Source organism: Oncorhynchus tshawytscha, linkage group LG08, assembly GCF_018296145.1.
Source record: "Oncorhynchus tshawytscha isolate Ot180627B linkage group LG08, Otsh_v2.0, whole genome shotgun sequence".
Taxonomy (NCBI): domain Eukaryota; kingdom Metazoa; phylum Chordata; class Actinopteri; order Salmoniformes; family Salmonidae; genus Oncorhynchus; species Oncorhynchus tshawytscha.
The window spans coordinates 64,329,936-64,350,243 of record NC_056436.1 but is presented as its reverse complement, the minus strand read 5'-3'; the positions used below and the strand labels follow the sequence as shown (position 1 = coordinate 64,350,243).

The following is a 20,308-nucleotide window of genomic DNA, read 5'->3' as shown; positions in this document are numbered from 1 at the left end:
TCTCCTCTCTGTGCTATTATGTCCTCTCTTCTCTCTCCCTAACTACAGTTATGTTGTCCTCTCTTCTCTCTCCCTACCTACAGTGTTACTCCTTTCTATAGCTGATGAAAATGCAACATTTTGTGTAAATTCCCTCGGATGATATTGATGCTCTGTCTCTCCCTAGATAAAATAGATGATGATTTTGAGTTGAGCATTGTGTGTCATCGGCCAGAAGGGCTGGATAAACTAGAGGCTCAGACCAACTTCAGCAAGCAAGAGCTGCAAGTGCTCTACCGAGGCTTCAAAAACGTATGTAGTCACTCTGTGTGTGTCACTCCATTTCTCCATTACTTCATCAATTAGTGTCCGTCACTCTCTCGATGGCTGATCTCTCTCTTTTCTCCCTTTTTCTCTGTCTTTCTCTTTCTCTCTCTCCATCGTAGGAGTGCCCTAGTGGGGTGGTGAATGAGGACACCTTCAAACAGATATACGCACAGTTCTTTCCCCATGGAGGTAGGGAATGAGTTTGTGTGTGTGTGTACATAACCTTTAAAAGGTGTTGAGTTGTGCACATAAAGGGTCACACATACATTACATGACCAAAAGTATGTGGACACGTGCACGTCCAACATCTCACTCCAAAACCATGGGCATTAAAATGGAGTTTGTCACCCCTTTGCTGCTATAACAACCTCCACTCTTCTGGGAAGGCTTTCCACTTGATGTTGGAACATTGCTCCGGGGACTTGCTTCTATTCAGCCACAACAGCCTTAGTGAGGTCGGGCACTGATGTTGGGCGATTAGGTCTGGCTCGCACTCAGCGTTCCAATTCATCCCAAAGGTGTTAGATGGGGTTGAGGTCAGGGCTCTGTGCAGGCCAGTCAAGTTCTTACACACCGATGTTGACAAATAATTTCTGTATGAACCTCGCTTTGTCCGCGGGGGCATTGTCATAGTATTCTCTAGCGTTAAGATTTCCCTTAAGTGGAGCTAAGGGGCCTAGCCCAAACCATGAAAAACCACCCCAGACCATTATTCCTCCTCCACCAAACTTTACAGTTGGCACTTTGCGTTGGGGCAGGTAGGGTTCTCCTGGCATCGGCCAAACCCAGATTCATCTGTCGGACTGCCGTCAGTGAAGCGGGATTCATCACTCAAGAGAATGTGTTTCCACTGCTCCTGAGTCCAATGGTGGCGAGCTTTAAAGCACTCCAGCCGACGCTTGGCATTGCTCATGGTGATCTCAGGCTTGTGTGTGGCTGCTTGGCCATGGAATCCCATTTCATGAAGCTACTGACTAACAGTTATTGTGCTGATGTTGCTTCCAGAGGCCGTTTGGAACTCAATAGTGAGTGTTGCAACTGAGGACAGACAATTTTTATGCGCTACGCGCTTCAGCACTCAACGGTCCCATTCTGTGAACTTGTGTGGCCTACCACTTCGCTGCTGAGCCGTTGTTGCTCCTAGACATTTACACTTCACAATAACAGCACTTAGAGTTGACTGGGGCAGCTCTGGCAGGGCAGAGATTTCACGAACTGATTTGTTGGAAAGGTGGCATTACATGATGGTGCCACATTGAAAGTCACTGAGCTCTTCAGTACGGCCAGTCTACTGCCAATGTTTGTCTATGGAGATTGCATGGCTGTGTGCTCAATTTTATACACCTGTCAGCGATTGGTGTGGCTGAAATAGCCGAATCCACTAATTTGAAGGGGTGTCCACATACTTTGTATACATAGTGTATCTCTTCTCTCCAATGCTCTGCAGATGCCAGTACCTACGCACACTACCTGTTCAACGCCTTTGATTCAGCACACAGTGGATCCATCAAGTTTGAGGTAAACATTCCTCTACTGTCTCTCCCCTCCTCCCCTCTTTTTCTCTTTCTCACAATCATCAGATGACTAACCCTTTTTGTATTCTGGATCCTTCGTCTTCTTGTTCTCCCTGATACGCCGTCTCATTCTGTCACTCTCTCCCTCCTCCAGGGCTTTATCATGGCGTTGTCCACCCTGCTGAGGGGTTCAGTGAGGGAGAAACTGACGTGGACGTTCAACCTGTACGACATCAACAGAGATGGCTACATCAACAAGGAGGTGTGTGTGTACTTAAATATTGCGTGCGGTTATTTCACCATTTAGCATCGACAGGCAGATATTATTGCATATATTTTGCTTCATATGCTGCGGTTTTGTGTATTTTTTGTGTGTGTTTTACAGGAGATGACAGACATCGTCAGTGCGATATATGACATGATGGGAAAGTACACCTACCCTGCCCTGAAGACAGACACTCCCAAACAACATGTGGATGCCTTCTTCCAGAAGATGGACAAGAACAGAGATGGAGTAGTCACTCTGGATGAGTTCATTCTGTCCTGCCAGGAGGTCAACTTTCTCTACATTTATACAATCATCATTGTTCCTATTCTTGTCTTTTACTGTAGTTTGAGGGTTTTGGATGGATCAAATTCAATGATCAAATGACCAACTTCACAGCCATGAGTCAACTCAGCCACTTTCGGTTTGCTTCCAACCATCTACCATCTCTATGTCAACAACAAACATCTGACCAATCAGATTAGAACAATCTGCTAGGCAGATAATCAATTATCATTCCAAACACTGTTGTGTAGTTTTATAGTTTAGAAGTACACAGCAGTGACTTTAGGGTGATTTTATGAGGTATAATATTATTTTCTATTTGCCCCTTCTGTAGGTCTTCACCTTTTTAAATTCTTCAGTCGGTCCACCAAAGACTTAGAATGAAGATGTCACAGACTGGAAAATGTCATGGAAACCGTTCGGGCTCAGAATGCTCAAAACTCTTTCGGCTTGTCATAAAGTCGCCCAAAAATTACTCCAGTCACTGTGTTGGGGAGAAGTCCACAATATTTGGTCAAATCCTATGGCTCTCCCATCAAATTAAATCAAACTGTATTTGTCACCACAACAGATGTAGACCTTACAGTGAAATGCTTACTTACAAGCCCTAACCAACAGTGCAGTTTTAAGAAAAAATACCCCCCCCCCAAATAACATTAAAAAAAATCTAAGTAACAAATATTTAAACAGCAGCAGTAAAATAACAATAGTGAGGCTACATACAGGGGGTACCGGTACATAGTCCAATGTGCGGGGGCACCGGTTAGTCAGGGTAATTGATGTAATATGTACATGTAGGTAGAGTTAAAATGACTATGCATAGATAATAAACAGAGAGTAGCAACGCAAATAGTCTGGGTAGTCATTTGATTAGATGTTCAGGAGTCTTATGGCTTGGGGGTAGAAGCTGTTTAGAAGCCTCTTGGACCTAGACTTGGATCTCTGGTACCACTTGCCGTGTGATAGCAGAGAAAACAGTCTATGACTAGAGTGGCTGGAGTCTGACAATTTTTAGGGCCTTCCTCTGACACCGCCTGGTATAGAGGTCCTGCATGGCAGGAAGCTTGGCCCCAGTGATGTACTGGGCCATACGCACTACCCTCTGTAGTGCCTTGCGGTCGGAGGCCAAGCAGTTGCCATACCAGGCAGTGATGCAACCAGGATGCTCTCGATGGTACAGCTGTAGAACCTTTTGAGGATCTGAGGACCCATGACAAATCATTTCAGTCTCCTGAGGGGGAATAGGTTTTGTCGTGCCCTCTTCACGACTGTCTTGGTGTGCTTGGACCATAATAGTTTGTTGGTGATGTGGACACCAAGGAACTTGAAGCTCTCAACCTGCTGCACTACAGGTTGGGGGCGTGCTCGGTCCTCCTTTTCCTGTAGTCCACAATCATATCCTTTGTCTTGATCACGTTGAGGGAGAGGTTGTTGTCCTGGCACCACACGGCCAGGTATCTGACCTCCTCCCTAAAGGCTGTCTCGTCGTTGTTGGTGATCAGGCCTATCACTGTTGTGTCATCGACAAACTTAATGATGGTGTTGGAGTCGTGCCTGGCAGTGCAGTCATGAGGGAACAGGGAGTACAGGAGGGGACAGAGCACGCACCCATGAGGGGCCCCTGTGTTGAGGATCAGCGTTGCGGATGTGTTGTTACCTACCCTTACCACCTGGGGGCAGCCTGTCAGGAAGTCCAGGATCCAGTTGCAGAAGAAAGTGTTAAGTCCCAGGGTCCTTAGCTTAGCATAGGCATCACTGTGATAGCAGCTGGTTTTGGTTGACTAAACTCCCTTCCTCCCTCTTGGCCCGCAAACCCTGCCCCAACAAGAAAAAACAAGCATGTGAGGTGTCTTGCTTTCTGTACTCTCTGCTGTTCACATTGCTGTCCCTTGCTATCTTCTCCTCTGTTTTTGTTGCCCCCTCGTGGTGGTTATGAGAACTGCAAGTTCAGAGGTATCATTTTATCCACCTGATATTAAATCAGCTCTCCTTTTTTCCATACTTTCTTTTCTTAGGACGAAAACATCATGAGGTCCCTGCAGCTCTTCAAAAATGTCATATAGACCACACAGAGAAAAGGAGAGAAAAGACACAGAGAAAGAAAGACCGGGAGGAATTGGAAGAGATGCTTGAGCTGTGAGAAGGAAAAGCAGCCCGCCATTTAATGGAAAAAAGAGGCACAAATAAACTTTGTAGTCACCATGGTTACGAGAGGTACTCAACACCGGCTGCCCAACAACAGCTATACACACCAGTCGTGTGGCACAGTGTCTCACCATCATGTTACCATGGCAGTGACCATCAACGGGCTGGGTTATGACCCTTGCCATTGACCTCTGACCCCTGTACCTGTTTTTGAACTTCCTGTGACTCTGTAACCTTTCACCCTAGTCCTCTCTGTCTTGTTCTGTTGATGTTGTTATGGTTACTGATCTCTCTGAGAGTGTATATCACACCTGTTAGTGTACCTACTGACAAACACACACAAAGATTAAGGCATACACACATACCTTGGATTGAATCCTCAATCGACTACCAAATAACAAATACACAATCAATACATTTCCATCTGTAAAATTCATCTGATCGGTATTTGACCTTTAAGAAAAATACATTTGAACCAAGTCAGTCCTAACCCTGCTAAATGCAGAACTCCTACAGAATGTGTGTTAGTGTTATTCAATATTTTTGGTGTTGTGGTAACTTGTGTCATAGTGTTTTTGGCTTCTATCTTTCTGTCTGCAATGAGCTCTTTTCATCTGTGTCGTGGTTGGTCTCTTTGTCTGTCAATCTAAGTCATGGCCAGACGACATCCCGCCCACAGAGCCTGGATTGGATGTTATGTGGCCTATGATAGACATATACAGTGGTAGGAAGTTATTGCAAGTCCCATTTTGAAGTGTATTCTTATGTGGGATATTACGACTGTACAGTAACAACTCTCAAGACAATACCCAACCACTCACTGTGACCACAGAGAGAGAGAGAGAAAGAGACCTTGTCACTGAGAATACAGGAATAAAGCCATGAGAGATGACATTAGCCTAATCAATGTGAAGATTTACTGACAAGAAAATACTAAATCCCTTTCCTCACAGTTATCTCACAGAAAACATCAGTGTATTCAAATGTGGTACAAAATGATATTTAACAAACTTCTCCGAAAACAATGGTGACATTTGATGTGTCTTCTTTGAGTAAAACAAAGCTTTCCATCCGTGTCTGTAACACCACAGGCAACAAATGAAGGGTTCTCAAGTGAAGAGTGTATATCGGTATTTACATATCTACATCCCAAGTACAAATGACGATACATTTACACCCACATCCTCATAGGAATTGAGTCACAAATGGAACATTTGAGGATGTTTTAGTTTCACACTTTACCGACATTACATGCATCATTCTTCCACCACTCCACTTCCTCCCTCTCTTCTATACCCCTCTACCTCTCACACGTGTCTCCTCCTGTCCTTCCCTCAGTTCCCTGTCACTCGAGTCTACAATCTGTCTTTAACCATAGACCTTGTTCCACGTTGCTGCCGACAGTGCTGACTGATCTACAAATCACCTTGCATCATAAATAACTACTCATTCTTATATGTAGATCAGTCAGTCAGTAACCATTTACCCACAATGCACCATGGATTTGACGCTCTCGAACACGGCTACAATGTGGGACATAACATAAGGCCAGATAGGGGTCAAAATACCTGGAAGGGTGCTTGGCTAGTGTAGATAGATTGAGCCCTATCTAGGTCTAAGGATGAGGGGTTGGGTGTAGTATTAGGGCTATCCGGCACCTTGTCTCCACACAGTCTCAAAGGGGCATCACACACTGTCCATAATCTCCACTTTGCCACTACCAACTGAGCTAGGGTCAAATCATTCAATTCCTCATCTTAACAGTTGGGAAGGATGGACAAATATGTGACCCTGGATCAGTGGTTACGGGAGACTTACTCCCTCTCCTCGGCCCAGGGCTGCAGGTTCCTCCTTCTCCCTCTCCTCGGCCCAGGGCTGCAGGTTCCTCCTACTCCCTCTCCTCGGCCCAGGGCTGCAGGTTCCTCCTACTCCTTCTCCTCGGCCCAGGGCTGCAGGTTCCTCCTACTCCCTCTCCTCGGCCCAGGGCTGCAGGTTCCTCCTACTCCTTCTCCTCGGCCCAGGGCTGCAGGTTCCTCCTACTCCCTCTCCTCGGCCCAGGGCTGCAGGTTCCTCCTACTCCCTCTCCTCGGCCCAGGGCTGCAGGTTCCTCCTACTCCCTCTCCTCGGCCCAGGGCTGCAGGTTCCTCCTACTCCGTCTCCTCTGCCCAGGGCTGCAGGTTCCTCCTACTCCCTCTCCTCGGCCCAGGGCTGCAGGTTCCTCCTTCTCCTTCTCCTCGGCCCAGGGCTGCAGGTTCCTCCTACTCCCTCTCCTCGGCCCAGGGCTGCAGGTTCCTCCTACTCCCTCTCCTCGGCCCAGGGCTGGAGGTTCTGCAGGGCATACAAGGAGGAGTTATGTGAGCACAGCGGGTCGAAGCCTGCTGATTCGTTAAAGGACTTGTGGATGGCGTCGGCCTGCAGCTGTAGGATCAGCCGATTGGCCTGTTGACGCTCAGCCTCCCGCTCCTCTGCTGTCTGTCTCCTAAAACAGAGAAAGAGAGAGATTAGGCCTACTTGCTTACAATGTAATTATGAACATAGAATACTTCTAATATGTTGAAATTCACCAATGGTCAAACGTATGTAGCCTAGTGGACGTTTATATACCATCTCAACTTTCCTTAGGCATCTAGGCCTACAGCTTCATTTTTCTGAAGGCACTGTATAATTGCAGATGACTTGATAAACTTTAGGTCTAGGCCAAACAGACTTGGTGTGAGGACTGACGCTGGAGACAAGAAGCAAGTACAGGGAGTGAACATTTAATGGACAACAGACATCAAACAAAACAAGAACAGATCCTGGACGGGGCAATGAAATGACATGACGGCAATAATGCTGACACGGGGAACCAACTGAGGAACAGACAGATATAGAGGGGGAATCAACAAACATGAAGGAGTCCAGGTGAGTCCAATTAGAGCAGATGCACGTAATGATGGTGATAGGTGTGCGTAATGAAGGGCAGCCTGGCTCTCTCAAGCCAGAGAGGGGAGAAGGCGGGAGAAGGGGGAGAAGGCGTGACAGTACCCCCCCCCCCAGGGGCCCCACCCGGCATCCCACCTGGGCGAGCCTGACAGGCCGGGCCGAGGCTTAGGAGTGGGAGCCCGAAGAGCCGGCTGAGGCGTGGGAGCCTAACGATCCAGCTGAGACGTGGGAGCCTGCCGAGCCGGATGAGGCAAGGAAACCTTTCGAGCCAACCTTTCGAGCCCGACGAGCCAGCTGAGGCACCCCTGGTTCCATCAGCGTTGGCACCCGGATCCAACGTCACCACCAAAAAACAAAAACAAGAACTCCCTCAAATACTGGTGTCAGCATTCTGTAAGGACCGACGCTGGAGACGAGATGCAAGTACAGGGAGTGAACATTTAATGGAAAACAGACATCAAACAAAACAAGAACAGATCCTGGACGGTGGAATAAAACGACATGACGGCAATAATGCTGACAAGGGGAACCAACTGAGGAACAGACAGATATAGAGGGGGACTCAACAAAGTGAAGGAGTCCAGGTGAGTTTAATGAGTGCAGATGCGAGTAATGATGGTGACAGGTGTGCGTAATGAAGGGCAGCCTGGAGCCCTCGAGCACCAGAGAGGGGAAGCGGGAGCAGGTGTGACACTTGGGCTGATTTTACCATCCTGTTTTCTCCTGACTTATTCTGGTAGGCCTACAGGATAGTCCAATCATTTTTTTGGCAGAGGAATTAGGGATCTACCAGCTAGCTGTTCAATTTGATTGAATGTTCGCTATGTTGCATAATGGTTTGAAATGAACGACATGTTTCACCAAAACTTTCTTCAACATTCTTGAGCAGACTTTGAGGTACCTTTGCTCCATTTGGCGGGTGTGGCAGGGTGTGACTTGAAGCAATGAGTGACATATTTAAAGAGCAGTGGCCATGCTGACAGCTTGCCTGGCTACCCTGGCTCCTTAATTCAGCCAAATTCTACGCCCTCGGATGTTTGTTTTCTTACCTGCAATGAGTCTGGATTTAAAAAATGACTCCTGAACTTATTTATGCTTGTCATAAAAAATGGGTTGAATACTTATTGACTCAAGACCTATAGTTTAAAATCATCAGCAATTATACAGAGCCTACAGAAAGTATTCACACCCCTTGACTTTTTCCACATTTCGTTGTGTTACAGCCTGAAATTAAAATGGATTAAATGTAGATTTTTGTTTGCCACTGGCCTACACACAATACCCCAGAATGTCAACGTGACATGTTTACAAATGTATAAACAATGAAAAGATGAAATGTCTTGAGTCAATAAGTATCCAACCCCTCTGTCATGCCAAGCCTAAATAAGTCCAGGAGTGAAAATGTGCTTAACAAGTCACATAATAAGTTGCATGGAATAGTGTTTAACGTGATTTTTCAATGACTACATCATCTCTGTACCCCACACATACAGTACAAGCAGCTGTAAGGTCCCTCAGTCAAGCAGTAAGACTCACCGCTGTAATTACTGCCAAAGGTGATTCTAACATGGGGGTTGAATACTCTAATCAAGATATATTAGTCTTTTATTTTTCATACTTTTTTGGCAAATGTTTCTTCCACTTTCACATGACAGAGTATTTTGTGTAGATCATTGATAAAAACAACAACAATTAAATCAATTTTAACCCCACTTTGTGAATAATTTCTGAAGGTACTGCAAAAATCCCCCAAAATCCCGTGTCGCACCTTTCACACTACCAGAAAATAATTAGTCTCAACAGTCTCAATTCAGGCCTATAGTTTAAAACTATAGGCCTTAGTCCCCAGACTAATTGGGCCTGAGCAGAAGTGTCTTTCTGGTGACTGGTGAACGAGATTAAGACTTAAAGTAACAGTGTTTCCAGATTTCCATTAAATAGTATCTATAATTAATTACAATGTGACTGAAATAGTTTTCCTCCCAAACATGTTTCATTACGTATATGTTAAAGGCAGTGCCTACTTGTCATACTTGAGTAAAAGTAAACATGAATTAATTGAAAATGACTCAAGTAAAAGTGAAAGTCACTGTGTAAATTCCTACTTGAGTAAATGTCTAAAGAGTATTTGGGTTTTAATATACTTAAGTATGAAAAGTAAAAGTATAAATCATTTCAAATTCCTTATATTAACCAGACGGCACCATTTTCATTTTTTTCATTACGGATAGCCAGGGGCACGCCGCAACCATCAGACATAATTCTCAAACGAAGCATGTGTTTAGTGAGTCCGCCAGATCAGAGGCAGTAGGGATGACCATGGATGTTCTCTTGATAAGTGTGAATTAGAAAATTGAATTAAACAAATTTTTGTTCCATTAAAATAACAAAATTGATCAGAAATACAGTGTAGATATTGTTAATGTTGTAAAATACTATTGTAGCTGGAAACGGCAGATTTTTAATGGAATATCTACATAGGCGTACAGAGGCCCATTATCAGCAACCATCACACCTGTTTTCCAATGGCATGTTGTGTTAGCTAATCCAAGTTTATCACTTTAAAAGGCTAATTGATCATTAGAAACACGCTTTTGCAATTATGTTAGCACAGCTGAAATCTGTTGTTCTGATTAAAGAAGCAATCAAACTGCTAACATAATTGCAAACGGGTTTTCTAATGATCAATTAGCCTTTTAAAGTGATAAACTTGGATGAGCTAACACAATGTACCATTGGAACACAGGAGTGATGGTTGCTGATAATGGTTCTCTGTATGCCTATGTAAATTATCAATTAGATATTCCATAAAAAATCTTCCATTTCCAGCTACAATAGTCATTTACAACATCAACAATGTCTACACTGTATTTCTGATCCATTTTATGTTATTTTAATCAACAAAAAAATGTGATTTTTCTCTCAAAAACAAGGACATTTCTAAGTGACCCCAAACTTTGAAACGGTAGTGTAAGTACTTTACATCACTGGTTAAATGTGCTACAGACAGAATTTTCTTTTACATTTTTGCATTGTACACTGAACAACAATATAAACACAACCATTTCAAAGACTTTACTGTTACAGTTCATAGAAGGAAATCAGTAAATTGAAATAAATTCATTAGGCCCTAATCTATGGATTTCACATGGCTGGGAATATAGATATACATCTATTGGTCACAGATACCAGATACCATGGATCAGAAAACCAGTCAGTATCTGGTGTGACCACCGTTTGGCTCATGCAGCTCGACACATCTCCTTCACATAGAGTTGATCAGGCTGTTGATTGTGGACTGTGTAATCTTGTCCCACTCCTCTATTCATTGGCTGTGCAAAGTTGCTGGATATTGGCGGGACCTGGAACACGCTGTCGTACACGTGGATCCAGAGCATCCCAAACATGCCCAATGGGTGACATGTCTGGTGAGTATGCAGGCCTTTGAAAAACTGTGACATTTTCATCTTCCAGGAATTGTGTACAGATCCTTCCAACATGATGTCCTGCTGAAACATGTGGTGATGGCGGCGGGTGAACGGCACGACAACGGGCCTCAGGATCTCATCACGGTTTCTCTGCATTAAAATGACCTTTAATAAAATGCAATTGTGTTTGTTTTCCGTTGCTTATGCCTGCCCATACCATAACCCCACCACCACCATGGGGCACTCGGATGTCAATGTTGTGAATAACAAAATGCTCGCCCACACGATGCCATACACGCTGTCTGCCATCTGCCTGGTATAGTTGAAACCAGGATTCATCCATGAAGAGCACACTTCTCCAGCATGCCAGTGGCCATCAAAGGTGAGTATTTGCCCACTTAAGTCAGTTATGATGCCAAACTGCAGTCAGGTCAAGACCCTGGTGGGAACAACGAGCACGCAGATGAGCTTCCCTGAGACGATTTCTGAGTTTGTGCAGAAATTCTTCGCTTGTGTAAACCCACAGTTTCATCAGCTGTCCGAGTGGCAGGTCTCAGACAATCTTGCAGGTCAAGTAGCCGGATGTAGAGGTCCTGGGCTGGTGTGCTTACATGTGGTCTGTGGTTGTGAGGCCATTTGGATGTACTGCCAAATTCTCTAAAATGACTTTGGAGGTGGCTTATGGTAGAGAAATGTATATTAAATTACCTGGCAACAGCTCTGGTGGACATTCCTGCAGTCAGCATGCCAATTGCACGCTCCCCCAAAACTTGTGTGATAATACTGCACATTTTAGTGGCCTTTTATTGTCCCCCAGCACAAGGTGCATCTGTGTAATGATCATACTGTTTAATCAGCTTCTTGATATGCCACACCTGTCAGTTGGATGGATTTTCTTGGCAAAGGAGAAATGCTCACTAACAGGGATGTAAACAAATTTGCACACAACTTTTGAAAGAAATAACCTTTTTGGGCACGAGGAGGATTTCTGGGATCTTTTATTTCAGTTCATGAAATAGGACCAACCCTTTACCTGTTGTGTTTATATTTTTGTTTAGTATAATTTCAGAAAATGTTCATGATAGATATGTTGCTAATAGTGAAATGATAGTGACTATGAAACACTTTCATTTCACTATTACTGCAGATTTAATACGGACATTTCCTGAAATTACAATGCAAAAATCCAACAACAACAAAAATCCTGTGTGTAGCACCTTTTAAAGGCAGTATCTTTTCTGTGTTGAAATGATGTCGGCTTACTCCAACAACTGAATGGTGTGGGTATACCGAAACAACTGAATGGTGTGGGTATACCGAAACAACTGAATGGTGTGGGTATACCGAAACAACTGAATGGTGTGGGCGTACCCCAACAACAGAATGGTGTGGGTATACCGAAACAACTGAATGGTGTGGGTATACCGAAACAACTGAATGGTGTGGGTATACCGAAACAACTGAATGGTGTGGGTATGGTGAAACAACTGAATGGTGTGGGTATACCGAAACAACTGAATGGTGTGGGTATACCGAAACAACTGAATGGTGTGGGTATACCGAAACAACTGAATGGTGTGGGTATGGAAACAACTGAATGGTGTGGGCGAAACAACTGAATGGTGTGGGTATACCGAAACAACTGAATGGTGTGGGTATACCGAAACAACTGAATGGTGTGGGTATACCGAAACAACTGAATGGTGTGGGTATACCGAAACAACTGAATGGTGTGGGTATACCGAAATAACTGAATGGTGTGGGTATACCGAAACAACTGAATGGTGTGGGTATACCGAAACAACTGAATGGTGTGGGCGTACCCCAACAACTGAATGGTGTGGGTATACCGAAACAACTGAATGGTGTGGGCGTACCCCAACAACTGAATGGTGTGGGTATACCGAAACAACTGAATGGTGTGGGTATACCGAAACAACCCCAACAACTGAATGGTGTGGGCGTACCCCAACAACTGAATGGTGTGGGTATACCGAAACAACTGAATGGTGTGGGTATACCGAAACAACTGAATGGTGTGGGTATACCGAAACAACTGAATGGTGTGGGTATGAAACAACTGAATGGTGTGGGTATACCGAAACAACTGAATGGTGTGGGGTACCCCAACAACTGAATGGTGTGGGTATACCGAAACAACTGAATGGTGTGGGCGTACCCCAACAACTGAATGGTGTGGGTATACCGAAACAACTGAATGGTGTGGGTAACCTGAATGTGTGGGAAACAACTGAATGGTGTGGGCGTACCCCAACAACTGAATGGTGTGGGTATACCGAAACAACTGAATGGTGTGGGCGTACCCCAACAACTGAATGGTGTGGGTATACCGAAACAACTGAATGGTGTGGGTATACCGAAACAACTGAATGGTGTGGGTATACCGAAACAACTGAATGGTGTGGGTATACCGAAACAACTGAATGGTGTGGGTATACCGAAACAACTGAATGGTGTGTACCCCAACAACTGAATGGTGTGGGTATACCGAAACAACTGAATGGTGTGGGTATACCGAAACAACTGAATGGTGTGGGGTACCCCAACAACTGAATGGTGTGGGTATACCGAAACAACTGAATGGTGTGTACCCCAACAACTGAATGGTGTGGGTATACCGAAACAACTGAATGGTGTGGGTATACCGAAACAACTGAATGGTGTGGGTATACCGAAACAACTGAATGGTGTGGGGAAACAACTGAATGGTGTGGGTACCGAAACAACTGAATGGTGTGGGTATACCGAAACAACTGAATGGTGTGGGTATACCGAAACAACTGAATGGTGTGGGTATACCGAAACAACTGAATGGTGTGGGTATACCGAAACAACTGAATGGTGTGGGTATACCGAAACAACTGAATGGTGTGGGTATACCGAAACAACTGAATGGTGTGGGCGTACCCCAACAACAGAACGGTGTGGGCGTACCCCAACAACTGAATGGTGTGGGCGTACCCCAACAACTGAATGGTGTGGGCGTACCCCAACAACAGAACGGTGTGGGTATATGCCATCGTCATGCGAGTAGACTGCTAATTGGCCACCTCATTCTCCTCACGAGGAAGACATCATCCATTGAGATTTTCAATGGACATTTACTTTAAGGTATGACTAAACATGTAAACGTTAAAATTGATAAACTGACCTCCACTTGGTCCTGCGGTTCTGGAACCAGGTCTTGACCTGCGCGTCTGTCATCTTCAGGCTCTTGGCGAGGGTGGCCCGCTCTGCGCTCGCGAGGTACTTCTGCCGGTGGAAGCGCTTCTCCAACTCACAAATCTGCACACGGGAGAAAGATGCCCGAGGCTTTTTCCGTTTGGGCGGTGTGCGGTTCTGGTATGGATGACCTATCCGCCGGGTCACCGTGAATGGCACGAGAGCTGAAGGAGGGAGCAGAACAGCAGACTGTAGGATGAGTTCACACGGTGGATGAATGATGGGTGTTTTGTCCTCTGTGGTAGGAAAGACTCAAACTGTGTTGTTGTACAGTTCATAGATTCTGGAGTATAGGCTAATCCTCAGTAGAAAACGGTTATATTCATTATTAGCCTAGTTAGAAGAGAATTGTATTGGTTGATGTGGCGCCTGCATAAAACTGGGCGTTTCTGTTTGGGCCTACGTCGACTCATCCATCTGCAATTTGCAAATATTCCATTTTGAACCTGATTTTAATCGTTTATTCTCAAGGGATAAAGCCATCATTTCTGTCTGGATATTAAAGTTAGGCTTTCTCTTGCGTGAGCAACAATGACATTACATGGTGAATACAGGAAGTCGGTCATGTTGGGTTCGGCTCTGGGTGCCGAATCAGGCTATTACAAATGGAATAGGCCTATATTTGAGATCAATAGCATTATTGCCTAACATTCACACTATGGCTCACTACTCTTCGCGAGAAGGTTTTCATATGTCTTTATCAGATTGTATAAACTGTTGGGTGTAATAATTTGATTATTGTAGCAATTGTGTTTTTTGTCCACATTTTATTTGTATAGGCCTATTCAATATTTACACGTGGTTTCCGTTGCTATAAGTATTAATTTAAATAAGGAAATAGGCTACAATTTCAGTAAAATTGCACAAGTGGGTGAAGCCTACATTTTCTTACGTTTTAATGCGTAAAAGGTTGGAGATTGAATTAATGGTTATCAAAATGCTTTGTTATTTTATTGATCACATAATCTGTATTATTGTTGTTTTTATTGCCGTATCGTTATCGTTATTATTTAGCTTTTCACTTTTTTAAAGCTTATTACACGTTTATTGTAAGATAAGATGTTTTCAAGATGTTTGGAAAATTGCTATTACGGGAAACCGGGAACATTTTTTAACGGAAAGTTACCTGATAACCTGTCCTTGGCGAACCTATAACCGACCAACGGGAAACACAGGCCTCCATACCCGGGCACAGCGCTCCCCACATGCGGCGGTCCCTCGACCGTCAACGGTCTGTGAGCGGGCACCCGGATCACTCCTCTGCTGCCCAGGCTGCGCTTCACTCCGTATAAACCAGGATCCTCTAACTGTGGTACCATACCCGATAGGGAGATGGACAGCGCGGTGTAGGACGCTGCGCTCCCTCCGGTCGGGCTCCCCAAAAGGTAACCGTCTCCACTGCTGGTCCGGCCGCTCTCTGAGTCAGCACCGCTACTAAGTATCTGGTCGATGCCGAAGCTGATGGGTTCGTGCTGGACCACTTTGAGAGGAGGGCTTGGAGCGCTGAGTGCGCGCTCCATCCCCACCGTTTACTCAGACCTTGGTATGGCTGGACAGGATGGAAATTAAATAACGAGGTTAAACAGCCCGTTTGCGCCAAAAAGCAACTGCGGTTGGCTCCATTGTGATCCTCCGTTCAGAATCCGACCATCTGAAACTTCGGAAAGCACTCCTTCAGATCATCCTCGCGCACGCCAGTGAAAGTTTGATGTGCGTTTGGATAAGTCTGTGACGCTCTCTTCCCTGCGTCAAAAAACGTTGGTCTTGCTGCCCACCCCCCCATTCCTGTGTTTTTATTGGTCGGTACTGTCAATCCCTTGGGGGCAGGATAATTTAACACCATAACCTCGACTGCTTTCCGACAGAGTTCATTTAGTGCAATATCAGAGCATACATTTCTAAACCTTGTATTTGACCTGTTTGGACAATTCACTTGACCTAGTGTTTTATTTATTTAACCAGGCAAGTCAGTTAAGAACACATTCTTATTTACAGTTACGGCCTAGGAACAGTGGGTTATCAGCCTTGTTCAGGGGCAGAACGACAGATTTTTACCTTACCATCTTGGGAATTCGAGCTAGCAACCTTTCGGTAACTGGCACAACACTCTAACCACTAGGCTACCTGCCGCCCCACAGGCTTTGAAAAAGTCCCCGGAGTCCCTGTTTTCTAACCTCCATTTTGTAGCCTTGTCATTGTCCGATCTCCATGAAAATACAGTAGGCTGTAATGAAATATATTAATTGAACAGAAATAACAGATTCAAGTTGCAACGATGACATATTTCTTACTTCCCATTGCCTTTTCCTATTTCGATACAGTTTAGTCGTTGATCATCTCTAGTTCTGATCTCCGTCTCTTCTCTGTGATATGTCCATCCCGCAATACACATGTTGGTGGCTGCGCGTCTCTCACCAGACCTGTGGAGTAGTGAAGGTAAATGCAGGCAGTTCAGTCGTCTTATTGATTTTCTAGGAGGAACACGAGAGGACCTGTATTAACACCAGAGTCTATTCGTCATGGATTGAAGTGGGCCTTGGTTAGGGCCATTGATTTGAGGTATAGAGGAAGCAAGTCATCACTTCTCCGTTTTGATTACCACGTCTGTCAACAGCTACTGGCAGATTACACCTTCTCTGTGTAAAACATACATTTGAAGTAAACCAATAGGTTGTATCCGAACCGTGTCTGCTGCTGGTAATCATAATGCTTTAAATCCTTACAAGGCCTAAACTAAATGACAATAGTGCAGGGTACAACCCGACGGCGGCACATTACTTGATAATAAAAAGGAATTGTCTGACGAGGCCACGGGCTATACAGAGGAAGTAGAGGGTCTGCATGGACGCTGGAACCTCCTGCCCATCAGAATCAATGAAAAGACGGACACAATTAACTGTTTATGTACCCCTGGCTAGAGCTTTGCTGAGATGTGTTGCTGTCCTCGTCTCTATAGACCTGATATAGGCCCATAGTCTTTATCATATTTACATGTACATTTTATTTATCGACAAAAACAAATATTCTTAACACAGGTAAAACATTTAACTATTAGGCTACAATTGAAACCTATATTTTGGGTTGCAAGTTAATTATAGGTTTTAATTTTGACAGGCATAGATACGACTATTTTAATGATTAATTTGATGAGGCGATATAAGCTAGGTTACCCCCGCAATCAAAATTATAACCTCGATCGAATTTGTTGTATGAGTAAATGTCCATAACGGAGGGTCTCTTGATTTTTTTGTCCCATCTATATGGCTTTAAAACATGTGTTTAATGTGCGTTAAGGTTTTCATATTCATCCTGAGGAAATTCCTTTATGAATAATAATGATCTCGTATTAATACGTTGTTTACAATACATGTGTTTTCCATAAACGAACAATTGGGGTAGGCATATCAAGAGACCTAACCAAAACTTGACGTGGTTGTTCAGAAATATGGACTGGCAGAATTGGCTATAATTTCCCCACCATCGTGAGCACACCGGTGGCCTATTTTCACGAGGGAGAAATGGACTGTTATAGCTGTCATTTCCCGTACATATTTTCATATTTACTGCGCAGTTATCAGGCTACTTTCTATTAAAATCATAATTACTATTTATTGTGTACCTATATGTGGTTGATCGTTTTATTCTATTAAATGATATGGTTCATGTATATATATATTTTTCGGTTGCATGCATTTTGATTTAGCCTAATACGACCATCTGCAGTCCTACACACATAGCAAAAACGGGTCTAGTCAACGTTGTTTTCACGTCATGTTAATCAAAAAATGCAATGTGATGACGATCAATCAACGTGGAAAACTGCTTAGATTTGAAAAAAGTAATCAACATTAGGAATTTCGTATTTTTTTCATCCAACTTTGCATCTAAATCCAATGACATTGTGACATTTTTGGATGATTTCACTTTGAATTCACGTCAATTGACAACACAACCAAATGTAAATAAAAAATCGAAGTTGAACTGACATCTGTGCCCGGTGGGTATATTATGCACTGTGGATTTGGGAACACGGCAGAAACGGTGTCATAGCTGGGTCTCTCTCCACTGGAAATGGATTGAGCTGACGGGGACAGGGGAACGTTGGTTCACGGGTCGTGGGTGTAAATGAGCCGGTGTAATCCTCAGATTATCCGAGTTCATGCCACACCATGAAGCCACTAAATCCGGGGAATGCTAGGTCTACTACGTGGATGATACAACCACGATAATAACTATAGGTCTATACGATAACAGAACTACTAGGTTTAAAACATTTTTTTTAAATACTAGAAATACTAGAAATAGACGAACAAATACATTGGCTACCGGATACAAAACAAATGAACTTTATACGAAAACAGACGAGTGTGCATGACATTAACAGCAATGGAGGTGGCACACTAAAAATGAGGGGTTCAACAAGGGTTCTTCTTAGATCCTCAAAGATCTAAGGACCTTCAGGTTATTGTCACTGAAAATGGCCCCCAAAAGGTTATTCCAAGAACCCAATAGGAGGTGGGGTTAATCGAGTAACCTCCTTAGTTGGTGGGGGTTCTTGTAGGAACCTAACTGCCCAATGGAAACATTTGGATTTGAATTTGAAAGGACAGCAGGTGAAGGCACTTAACTGAAAAATGTAAAGTCTCCTCAATTTAAGGTAAGGTTTGTCCCTTGTATTATATAAATTAATATTGTTTTATGGTGACACCATCTATCTTTTCATATTTGTGCAAATCTTTCTAAGGATCGGACCCTTTTTAACAGTTTTGCCTAAAATGACACCCAAATCTACTGCCTGTATGTAGCTCAAGGCCCGAAGCAAGGATATGCGATTTGAAAGGAAACACTTTGAAGTTTGTGGAAATGTGAATTTAGTGTGGGAGAATATAGCACATTAGATCTGGTAAAAGATAATACAAAGACAAAACTAACCATTTCTTTGTATTTTTGTTGTACCATCATCTTCGAAATGCAAGAGAAAGGCCATACTGAATTATTCTAGCCCAGGTTCAATTTAGGCATTGGCCACTAGATGGCAGCAGTGTATGTGCAAAGTTTTTGAGTGATCCAATGAACTGTTGCATATCTATTCAAAATGATGTATCAAGACTGCCCAAATGTGCCCAATTGGTTTATTCATACATTTCCAAGTTCATAATTGTACTCTCTCCATTAACAATATAGGATGGTATTCTTTCACCGTAGTAGCTACTATAAATTGGACAGCGCAGTTAGATTAACAAGAATTTAAGATTTCTGCCACTATCAGATATGTCTATGTCCTGGGGATTTCTTTTGTTTCTTACAACCTCATGCTAATCACATTAGCCTATGTTAGCTCAACCGTCCCGAGGACGGGACACCGATCCTTAACAGAAAATGGACACAATTCAATGGATATCAATCAACAAAGAGGTAAGAACATGTACGCTATAAGAACATGTAGGCTATAAGAATATGTAGGCTATAAGAATATGTACGCTATAAGAATATGTAGGCTATAAGAATATGTAGGCTATAAGAATATGTACGCTATAAGAACATGTAGGCTATAAGAATATGTACGCTATAAGAATATGTAGGCTATAAGAACATGTAGGCTATAAGAATATGTAGGCTATAAGAATATGCTATAAGAACATGTAGGCTATAAGAATATGTAGGCTATAAGAATATGTAGGCTATAAGCTATAAGAACATGTAGGCTATAAGAATATGTAGGCTATAAGAATATGTACGCTATAAGAATATGTAGGCTATAAGAATATGTAGGCTATAAGAATATGTAGGCTATAAGAATATGTAGGCTATAAGCTATAAGAATATGTAGGCTATAAGAATATGTAGGCTATAAGAATATGTAGGCTATAAGAATATGTAGGCTATAAGAATATGTAGGCTATAAGAATATGTAGGCTATAAGAATATGTAGGCTATAAGAATATGTAGGCTATAAGAATATGTAGGCTATAAGAAGGCTATAAGAATATGTAGGCTATAAGAACATGTAGGCTATAAGAATATGTAGGCTAGGCTAAGAATAAGGCTATAAGAATATGGCTATAAGAATATGTAGGCTATAAGAATATGTAGGCTATAAGAATATGTAGGCTATAAGAACATGTAGGCTATAAGAATATGTAGGCTATAAGAACTATAAGTAGGCTATAAGAATATGTAGGCTATAAGAATATGTA

The 20,308-nt window shown here is 43.3% G+C and overlaps 2 protein-coding genes across 4 annotated transcripts in view; one reads left to right on the top strand and one right to left on the bottom strand.

Annotated features, from left to right (window-relative positions):
- The window catches only part of LOC112236180 (Kv channel-interacting protein 1), a 62,306-nt gene extending 56,800 nt beyond the window's left edge, over nt 1-5,506 (top strand). Inside the window, exons 2-7 of one of the 3 annotated variants that reach the window (XM_042325811.1) lie at nt 167-291; nt 426-495; nt 1,754-1,824; nt 1,975-2,082; nt 2,206-2,373; nt 4,386-5,506. In XM_042325811.1, the coding sequence (XP_042181745.1) occupies nt 167-291; nt 426-495; nt 1,754-1,824; nt 1,975-2,082; nt 2,206-2,373; nt 4,386-4,433 (590 nt within the window). In that variant the 3' untranslated portion in view covers nt 4,434-5,506. The remainder of the gene's footprint in view (nt 1-166; nt 292-425; nt 496-1,753; nt 1,825-1,974; nt 2,083-2,205; nt 2,374-4,385) is intronic. The other 2 variants (XM_024404761.2, XM_024404763.2) reach the window with 2 other exon arrangements.
- Nucleotides 5,507-6,160: 654 nt separating this feature from the next.
- Nucleotides 6,161-15,824, bottom strand: LOC112236181 (T-cell leukemia homeobox protein 3-like). The gene is made up of 3 exons (XM_024404765.2): nt 15,238-15,824; nt 14,041-14,275; nt 6,161-6,994 (listed from the first exon to the last, which is right to left on the bottom strand). The coding sequence occupies exons 1-3, from the start codon at nt 15,629-15,631 to the stop codon at nt 6,811-6,813; spliced, it is 813 nt and encodes a 270-aa protein (XP_024260533.2). The 5' UTR covers nt 15,632-15,824; the 3' UTR covers nt 6,161-6,810.
- Between the last annotated feature and the right edge of the window lie 4,484 nt (nt 15,825-20,308).

Coding starts and splice junctions, on each gene's coding strand:
- LOC112236181 (XM_024404765.2), bottom strand. CDS start 15,631: ATGGAGCGCGCACTCAGCGCTCCAAGCCCTCCTCTCAAAGTGGTCCAG. Junction 14,276..15,237: donor CGCCAAGGACAGGTTATCAG/GTAACTTTCCGT, acceptor TCCCTCCTTCAG/CTCTCGTGCCATTCACGGTG. Junction 6,995..14,040: donor AACCGCAGGACCAAGTGGAG/GTCAGTTTATCA, acceptor TCTCTGTTTTAG/GAGACAGACAGCAGAGGAGC.